Source organism: Primulina tabacum, unplaced genomic scaffold (assembly GCF_025594145.1).
Source record: "Primulina tabacum isolate GXHZ01 unplaced genomic scaffold, ASM2559414v2 Contig999, whole genome shotgun sequence".
Classification (NCBI taxonomy): Eukaryota; Viridiplantae; Streptophyta; class Magnoliopsida; order Lamiales; family Gesneriaceae; genus Primulina; species Primulina tabacum.
In genome coordinates, this window is record NW_027460038.1 from 16,322 (window position 1) to 27,085 (window position 10,764).

At 35.5% G+C, this 10,764-nt stretch overlaps 1 protein-coding gene across 1 annotated transcript; it reads right to left on the minus strand.

The window, feature by feature from the left end:
* Positions 1-8,196: 8,196 nt before the first annotated feature.
* Positions 8,197-10,187, minus strand: LOC142535413 (protein BRASSINAZOLE-RESISTANT 1-like). The gene is made up of 2 exons (XM_075641774.1): positions 9,753-10,187; positions 8,197-9,215 (listed from the first exon to the last, which is right to left on the minus strand). Exons 1-2 carry the CDS (start codon positions 10,017-10,019, stop codon positions 8,520-8,522), a joined length of 963 nt encoding a protein of 320 aa, XP_075497889.1. The 5' UTR covers positions 10,020-10,187; the 3' UTR covers positions 8,197-8,519.
* Between the last annotated feature and the right edge of the window lie 577 nt (positions 10,188-10,764).

The window sequence follows — 10,764 nt, forward strand, 5'->3', positions numbered from 1 at the left end:
CCAACTGGACATATTAGAAAACTCAATTTGGAACAAATCGTATTTCACGTCAGTTGGGCAAAATCGGATGTTATCATGGTCTAACTGATCGCTCAATTACCGAACTGATCACACGAAAACAGCAATCAGTTGAGTTTGAGCAGCTGCGGTATTTTGGTCATATCTCTCAGCTCGGTTATTGAAATGAAACGATTCAGTATGCGTTGGAAAGATAAGACGATTATCTACAAATCATCTTCATAAGTCAAAGTCTGAATCAAAGCTTAAGATGCTGATAAATGACGATGAATTTACTGGTTCTGCACAAACTGAAATCAGCTAGGCTGATTTCAGCACACCAGCTGAAACTGAACCAACTGCTGACCAGCTGACCAACCAACTGAACTGAACCAGCTGCTGACCAACTGAACTGAACCAGACCAGCTGAAGACCAGTTGAACCAGTCCAACTGAACCAGTTGAACTGAACCAGACCAACTGAACCAGTTGAACTGATTGACCAGTTGAGTTGACCAGTTGACCAATCGAGAAAAATGTCCAGCAAACGAATTTGACCGTTGCAATTCCAGAAACAGTACAGAAACTTTCCAACGGTCATATTCCTGTGTCTAACGTATATATCAATGTTGGAGCCTATAAATACAACATATTGAAGATCAAACAACAGCTTTTGAAGTGGATTCAAAGCATGGGCTAGTTAGCATGAAGATATCAGCTAGTTGAGAGCACAAGCCCTTGTGTGAGGATACATTTGAGATATACAATGTAAATGATAAATTCGTCACACACAATCACTCACACATATACAAGAGAGTTGAACTTCAAATATTAGTTGAGTGAGTCTTGCACAAAGACAATAAACTTGTGTATGTAGTCTTTGCATATGAGACATGAAACAATATGCTGATTGTGAGGTGCTGCCTACAATCTTGAGTGCTAGGAGTTTTAGTTGGGTGCTGCCCTTCCGGAATGGGTTTGTACAAGTAGTTGTATAAATCAAAGTCTTCTAGTGGATCCTTCCAAGGGGAAGAAGGGGTGACGTAGGAGTGTTGAAATCTCCGAACATCCATAAACAATTCGTGTCTATTTTTTATTGCATTTACTTATCATTTCCATAGTTTTAAAGATGCATTGTTAAAGCATTTTATGTCTTCTTCAAATATCAAAATATTGTATACCAAGTGTTTGATAAAATGCTTCAACTGAATATTTTAACTCATTCAACATGCATATATTTTAAATGGTTTACAAAATATTTATTCGGTTTCTACGAAGGATTATTTCGAGTATTTTCCGCTTGGTTTGAACACCAAACTCGATTTAATTCATCGGTGTTCAATATTTCAAAAAGCGAGCTATTTTAGCTCAACGATTACTCCCTAATCGATCCCAACAGTTCGATCTATAATGTGATTCGCCGAATTGCTGTCATCCCTTTGGAGATTTACGCTTGAAACTACGACAATTTTGTTGAACCTAGTTAATATAAAGACAGTGGATAAAACTTCATATGAGATATGGATATGAAAGACTCCCAAATATCCTTTCTTAAGAATATGGGCATGTCCTACTTATGTGAAGCAAACAGTGAGAGACAAATTAGATAGTAGAGCCAATTTTTGCTACTTTGGGATAACCAAAGAATTTCATTTGATATTATTTCTATGATCCCAATGAAACAAAAGTATTTGCTTCAAGGAATGTCAACTTCTTGGAGAAGGAATTTCTTTTAGATAGAAAAAGTGGGATGATAGAACTCGAGAAGATTCAAGAAACACCCACTCCTTAAATAGTGAAACTCACACATCAACAGTTAGATGAGGAAACACAAGCTCCTAGAATATCTGAAATGGTTTCAAAGCCACCTAAAATGACGAGCCTGCTTCTTGAAGAGGGCCAAGATGAGCACATTCCTGTATGTTATTCAAGAAGCTTCAATGAAGCATTTTCTGATGTCGATTCATCTAAATGACTTGAATTCACGACACCATGTATTCGAATCAAATATGGTCCTTAATATATCTACCTGAGAGAATTTTTCTCATATGAAACAAATGGATTGACAAAAAAAACTTGGGATGGATGGGAAGATAATGAGATTCAAAACAAGAATGGTAGCAAAAAGATACACTCAAAGGAAAGGTATTTACTATTGAGGAAATATTTTCTCAATTCACAATGTTCAAGTCCATTAGGATATTTTTAGCCATAGCAGCATGACATGATTATGAAATATGGAAAATGGATGTGAATACAACGTTCCTTAATGGTGACATTAAGGAAGAGATTCACACGTCTTAACATAAAGAGTTCACATTAGTAGAAAAGTGTTCATAAAATATGACATTAAGGAAGAGATTTACATGTATCAACCTGAAGGGTTCACATTACTAGAAAAGTGTGCATAAAATATGCAAATTTTAAATATCTATTTATAGACTCAAACAGGCATCTGAGAGCTAAAACCTCATATTTAACAATACTATCGAAGAATTTGATTTTGTTAAAATCCCTGAGGAACCATCTGTATACAAGAAGGTTACTAAGGCCGAATACATAGCTACATCAGCTGCAGTCAAGGAGGCTGTTTGGAAGAGAAATTTCGTTCAAGAGTTGGGTGTCATTCCTCAAGAAGTTGATCCAGTCTCGGTCTACTGCGACAACACCTGTGTCGTTGCAAAAGCAAAGGAACCGAGGTCTCATCAACGATCCAAACATATACTGAGTAAGTTCCATATAATTTGGGAGATTGTATGAAGAAGAGACATATCAGTAGAGAGAGTCGCCTCTGCAGATAATGTAGATGATCCATTGACGAAGCTCCTACCAGGACCATTGTTTGAGAAGCATCATGAAGCAAGGGGCTTGAAATCTATGGGTAGTTTGGCTATAGGGCAAGTGATATATTTTTATAGTAGGTGTCTAGCAAACTAACTTGTGGTTTGATATTTATTGACTTTTATGTAAAAACAATCTTCATTTTAATAAATTTTTAAGGTTTTATCCAATTATGACATTTACTTTATTGTATACTCACGCAAACTGCATAGATAAATTCTTTGAATGTACTGCAAGGTACCATGAGGTTTATCTTTCAAAGTAAGATCTAAAATTCATTAGGAAGCGTGTCGTATATTATAAAAAGGTTTCTAGTTGAGTAAGCTGCCCAAAATAAGGATAAAGGTTGTTTGAGCTTGAGACTATCGTTTGTCATGTAAACAACATGTTTTATTAGTAAGGACATGAAAATGTTCATTCATACAGATGAGTTATCATTTGATTATGCATTGAACAACCCTCCATCGGACTGTCCAAGTGGTTTTCACTTATATAGTAGAATTAAAACGTCCACTACTCGTTTTTCTTTAAAGTGCTAGAAAATTTTTTTTTACCTCTAATATTTTCGGCCGATACATATACAGATATATAAAATATTTTGACATCATTTTTAAAATAAAACATACCAACTATATTTGAAACTTCAAAGGAAAGAGTTTAAAACATCAAAATCGTCAAACGTTTGCCAACCCTAACTTAGCGATATTTCAAAATAAAGATAACTCTAACAACCTCTCAAAACCTACTCAAAGCATAATAAAAGTCGTAAAAATCTTTATCATAAACTAAAATCGTAACTGCGAAAAAACTAGCGTTGGTCCTCGGGTTATATGCACATTCAGTCCAGTAAGATCAACCATCAAGACCCTCAACAACATCAACATCATGCTCACCTACATCGATCATACCTAGTGAGTCTATTGACTCAGCAAACCATAACCATAATAGCAAGTAATACTTATACAATCACATGCAACAGTGAAAATACTTGTACTTAAAATAATATTTCATGAACATGCATAAACTTAAACATTTTTCATATCATCATAAACATATTCATTTTCATCATATACATATACGTTTTCCTTTCGTTGAATTCAGATCATAAATTGTGACTTTCGTATTAGCTAAAGATCGATGGATCCATCTACGTATAACCACAGTACTTGGCGGCGGGAACATCAGCGAAACTCTCACCCGTCAACTGAGCATTGGCCTTACATATCATTGTATCATCGTATTAGTCACAATTACTTCACTTCTTTCAACATTTCATATTTTCATCACTTTATAAATTCATGCATAAATAATCATTTTCTTTTAAACCAAGAATGTAACATATCTTTTAGAAACATTTCATTATAAATTTTCATAAACATTTAAAATAATCATAATAACATATTTACAGCATTTAGGGCACTGTCATGACGTTTACTGTTTTACAGGTGTAAAATGACTGTTCTACCCCTAGCCATAAAATTCCTCGAGTTCGACATTTTCCTATTTTCATTGACTCTAGACCATCTCAAATAATTATTTCAGCTTAAATTAAATTTCTCATATTTTTATTTAGCTTAAAATCGAGGCTTTCTAATTTTTTCATAATTATTAATTCGTGAGCGTTTGATTCCCGAATTAATTCAAACTTTATTATAAAATTCCCATAAATATTCCTTAGACATAAGCTTATGCCCCTCGACTAATTTCCCAAAACATTTTTAAAGCTTAGACGTACATCCCGATTTTGACTCGTATTAACTCGAAACTGAACCAAACTTGAACCAAAGCTTAATAACACCTAAATAAACCATATTCAACCCAAATCAATCCATCTAACACCTTCAGAATTGCCCAACAAGCCAACTGAATTTCTGCCCTTTATTTTCGAAAACCCTAGTCTAACTTGCCATGCATCCCTTCGCTCCTAGGCCTAAAGCAACTCGACCAGCCCCTAGTTGACCACCCTAGGACTCTACTGGACCGAGCTTGAGAAGCCTAAACCCACAGCCCCTCAATCCCGTCCAAACGCATGCACCCGTTTCCCCACAAACCCGTCCAAGTGCATGCACATCGACCTTGCCCTTCGATCCACCATTATGCAACCATTTTAGGAACATCATGAAGCCCACTTAAGTCTACTGCACCCTCCCTAACCGCAACTATTAGCCGTTGCCTTCGAAGAGTCCTAGTCGAAGAGTCTTTGCTCTTAAGGAGTCTATTTTCGTTCTACATGCATCACCCTACTGTCCAGCCCTTAAACATTCATCTATGGCCCCTAAAACATGTTGAAAAATATCCCTTCAAGTTCCCCTACCATGGCAGCCTTTTTTTACATTATTAGGAAGAGTTTTATATCATCAAAACATGAGTTATATGCATGTATGCCCATAAAACGAAAATAAAACTTGTGCAACACATTTTTCATGCAAAGTTAGTCAAATAAACATAATATGGTGTCAAAGATGTTTGAAAGAAAGTAAAGGCGTGTCTTTGCGTATATTACGCTCGAAAATCAACTTGTGATGCGAGGAACTTGGCGGAGAGACGGGGGAGGAAGCTTGCTGAATTTTTTCTTCAAACCTTTCATAACTTTCCTTCCAATTCATGTGGTGTGTGTTGCTGATGGAGAAGAAGAATCCTTGTTGCTTAGGGGTGAGGGGAGTGATTTTATTATGGGGTTTGGGGAGGGTTTGTTAGCTTTTATGTTAATTAAAACTCATGGTGCAAGCATGAGTTCATTAGCCAAATATAATAGGCTCATTAAGCCCATTAGTTATTATTTAAAATATTTTGTTTAAGATAAGTTGTGAAATTAATAGCCGAGTTCTCAAAAAGTCCATATTTTTATTGAAAATCGAATACCGTTTAAATATACGACTCGGCGTATAAAAACACCTCATTCTCGAAAATTTCATTTTAAATACACTCCACATTAAAAAATTAAAAATAATTATTTAATAAAATATTTTCTCTTCTATGGTCCCTGGTCTCCGTTCCTCGATCGCGTCTCGAATAACCTTTAAAATACAGTTGTATTAATTCTAATAGAAAATCATATTTTAAACATGTAAACATGCCTACCATATTCAATTCATGCAATTAAAACAATTTAATTACAATACATAAGAAATTTGATAACTTGCATGCATGTGATTCACGTGGACCTTCGAATTTTCGGGACGTTACAAGAATAGTCTGCGATTATGGTTGTACACCATTAATCTTTTGACCTAGGACAATGTAGAGGCTCTACGTACTAGCATGCACTTTGATCCGTTTACTGACTCCATTGAGTATCATCATAAGATGAGATTGGGTGTAGTTTTGACATACGAAGGAGCCAGTGCATTGTCGGAATTCACTACTCGCCTATGAGTGAAGATATCATATGTGATATGACGAGTTAATAGTGCAAAGAGTCTCTGATCAGAGCAAGACATATGCTTTAGGGAAAGGAGTTTTTCTAGATGTACATACGATGTTATTGTTATTACTCAAAGATATATCACATTGTTATCGAATTCATTTTCAACACTCGATATATCAATGGTTGCAGATACAATCAAATAAATGAGTTGAAGGGACCATACTATACTCTAGCCATAACTTAAAGGTCTTGCAGGCACTACCAGTGATGCCTAGGAGATGATGAGCCAATGCTACTAGACGATATTATCATTATCCGATAGGTGCAATCATAATTAAGTTATGACACTCTTGATCGAGGGATAAATGAAAAGAATGAAGCTAATTAGGGTAAGCCCGAATATAAACAAATGTTGTTCCGATCACATGAAGTTGTTAACTCATGACTAGCAGTATCTCCGGACTATTGAGAGTCATACAAATATTATATTTATGTTATCATTGAGATATTCAAGTTTTTTAAACTTAGCGATTGTAGTTTGATGGAGATTAAACATATTGCTTATAAAAGAGTTATAAAGAAGTTTATAAGTTGATTCCAAGTAATGGAAGATATGGAAGTTAGCTTAATAGCTAATTAAGTGAAAGTAAAAATATCTGTTTACATGATTGTCGATCGGAGTTATAATAAGTTCATAATTATTATTTAGTAAATTTTAGAATTTACTAAATAAATAATAATATGCAAAATTCTCATGAAATATATATAAAGTATTATCAAAAATTGATAATGATTTAATTATGCATGATATTTTCAAGAGTAGAAAATACATACATGAGATAGTTCGAATAATGGAATTACCGTATCTTGATTAAAGTATGACTCCTGATTAGGTTATGAATTAAAACTTATAAATATTTTATTAAGAGATATATGAAATAACACAACTTTTGTACAAAAAATTTTTTCACGGCTTTTTTCTCTCTCTAAATTTTCGGTCATCTCAATAATTTTGGAAGAATGTTTTCAGCCAACCATTCCACTGTCGTGTTGCCGCCCTGATGTCACCGCACCGCGGCCAGTATTTTGAGATTTTCTGCGATCTAATTTCAACGCAAATTTGTATAGATTTCTAGTGCATACACACTAAGAACAAAACTTCTGATCGTGGATATGATTAAAAAATTGAAAAAAGTTCGTAGAGATATATAAAGACTATATCCCCTTAAAATCCGGAATATTTTGTTGTCCAATGTTTAGAACACAAATATAAATATTTTAAATGTCCTATGAATAGTTTTAAATCATACGACATTCAAGAATATTTTGAACATAAAAAAAATTAAAACTTTCACTGCGTCTTGATTGCTAAAAAATAGTACATCATCATACACCCAATTCCTAATAACTAATTGAGTTCATCATTTATTTTATATTTGTTTATAGAATTTAGCCATCAAAGAGTAGGGGAGGATGATAAATTACCTATATACATATTAAATGGAACATAGGAAGACCCAAATTGTGAGGCAATCAGTCATGGAATGCATATAAATGGCAATCATTTATCGGGCTTCGAAAAATTACACTAGTACAAGAGTCACTTAAATTATGCTCCTTGCCTAAACGTCACGCTATCCCTTTTACAAAATTGTAAGTTCCAAATACTTGTACCAATTTGAATCAAAAAAATGGCAAAAAAAAATTTCAAAAAAAAAAAAAACATAGTTTCACTCCAGATTTTGACAACTCACACAACATATAGATTTATTTTCCAGTGATAACATTACATTTATCCTTCGATATCAGGGTCGTTTAAAATCCATATATCAAAATACCAAAACCTTTCAAAAAAAATTCGACAAATGAAATCTAAGATTAATTAGATAGTCAAAAAGATTTGAAGAATACTAAAAGTGTGATTAATTCCACGCGTGGACGCCTAAATATATAGTACAGAATCATTGATTTGAACAGAAATACAAAAATTGCTAAAATGTAAATCCATCAATCACTGAGAATATGTAGTCTACAATAGTGTCAGTAAATGACATGGAAAAAAATAACACAAACTATATATATCTATCTACATGCGATGTTGAAAACTGAAGAAGCAAATAAGAGGGCGGTAGGCAGAAGAAGAAAACTAAAAAATTAATCCAACTTTAAACCAGGAAGTGACTCAAGCTTTCAATTTTTCACCATGGATTGCTAATATCATCTGCAAGTCGGTCTTTTACGACAACTATATACTTCCGAATCAATCGCAGCACCTTAGTGTGAAAGATGTCTTGAATTTAAGACGAGGCCATGAATCAAGTTCGAGTATTCCCATTACCTAGCGTGAGCTCGAGATCATCCATCCCCACCTCGTGAATCCTCTCCCCTTCCCATGGTTTAACAGCCATATTCTCAAAGTCGAATTCGGGACACTTTTCTTCATTTGAGGTAGCACCCTTGGAAGGAACACGTTGAGCAACAGATCTCACCAGATTAAAAGTTGGAGATGTTGGAACCAAGTTGGTTACATTTGCGTAGGCTTGGAAGTTCATCCATTGCCCCGAATCAACAGTAGATGTGTCAGATTCGTCACACTCGGGTATAGCAAACTCTGGTTTGAAACGCTGGGTACGAGTCGGACTATCTGGGGCCGAAGCCGCAAAACAAGGGATATTAAAGGCAGACATGGATTCCTTGGCAAGGGTCTCTAAATTGAAAGTGTTCTTGGGGATTCGGGTAGGGGATGATAAAGGTGGAGTTACAGGGGCACTGTTTGATATCCGGAGAGGAGGAAGAGACGCAGGGAGTGAGTTAAGAAGGAAAGCGAATGGGTGAAATGGGTCATTGGCGTTTTGACGAGTAGGGCTTGGGCATAAAGAGGAAGAGGGGCTCGGTTGATACGAGGGAATCGGGCTCGCAAAATATGAAGAAGGCGGGCTTGGATTCCTGGACGAACTCGGGGTAATGTTGGCCGAAATGCCTCCTATTTTTATTGGACATGGCTTGCATCCCTGCATATTGATTGTTACATAAGATTAGATGAAAAGGTTTCACTCCCTTTTAATGAAGCATAATTAGTAATTGAAGTTTCAAGAAATTAACTGCATATTTAATCAGCGTGGAGCCAATTCAATTTTCATGACTAATTTTTCTTAGTTTTTCATCTGCTTCAAATAAACCTTGAACAGTTTTTGCAGAAATAAAGGTCAATTGCAGCAGCCATCAGAACGGCAGATTTAATGTCAATATAACAGAGAACAAATTATCAAACAACTAGATCAAATTCCAAAATATGAACTGCCCTTCCCAAGTAACAATTACAACATGAAGAAATAAAAAAAACCCTAAAACAGAAAACAGCAATCTTGATCAAAATTAGGAAAACCTACATCCCAAACTCAGAGGTCTCTAAAAATCCAAGGAAACCCACTACTTAAATTTAAAATCCCATCGGTATGAAAGATCCAGTCACCAAAGAGGGGAAGAAACCCAGATGCAAAGAGGAAATTAAAAAATAAACTACGCAAAAAATGTCGATAAAAGTTAACCTTTCGATAAGTGGTGCCATCCGGCTCAACGACCCATCCAGCCTCAGCACAAAGCGCTTTCAATACTTCATTATTGTCGCAGTGCTTAGGCAAATCATAGTTCCCCTGCGCCCTTAACCCGGTATAAATTTTAGCCGCAGTTGCCCTCCTCCTCCTCTCTCTCCGCCTGTTGTTCTCCCTTTCTCTCCAAGAAGGCTTCCTCCTGCCTCCGTCGCCATTTCCAGCTGCTGCAGACGAAGATATCGATCCTCCAGCTTCCCACATCATTTTTTCCCCTTAAATCCAATATTCTCTCTCCTTGAATATATATAAAATATACATATATATATAGCTTATATGCGTAGAGTACTCCCGAGGAATACGCTTCCCCAGCGTGGAAGAATCTGTGTGTGAATTGTTCTTGTATTGTATTTATTAATGTGGATGTGTTCGGACTGGGAAGGAAAAGTAAATAATTCCAGTTGTGCGTGTAGTGTGTACCTGTCAGCAATATTGGCCAATCAAATCAACTTGAATTGAAAAACAAATTATAATCTGGGTAAACTTCTACATTATACCTATTGAGTTTGTTTTTAAAGGCATATAACCCCAAGACATACAGTTTCGCAAGGTTTTCAGCCTATATACCATGATCAAATGATCAATTTTTTTTATAAATGACCCATTATGCTTCCATATAATAAATTGAACGATTTACCTTTTTGACCAGAGTGCCGTCATGTTATATCCACGGAGTTTTACACACTGCATGTTGGGCTCCTCACAGCCCAACCACACAATCTCAACCAATGGTTTCTAACGCAGTTTCCTTCAACAGCACTTAGCACAACCCTGTTTCATTTTCTACTTCAGGGTGTATAATAAAGTAGTTCAATTTGAAACTAATACACGAGAGGGGCAAAAGCCTTGGTCTTTTATTCAAACATAACAAATTATTATTATATAGTAACCTTAGAGGAGGAGGAACTTGTTTAGTAGCTGAAATTAAAACACACATAAACTAGATAGAAAA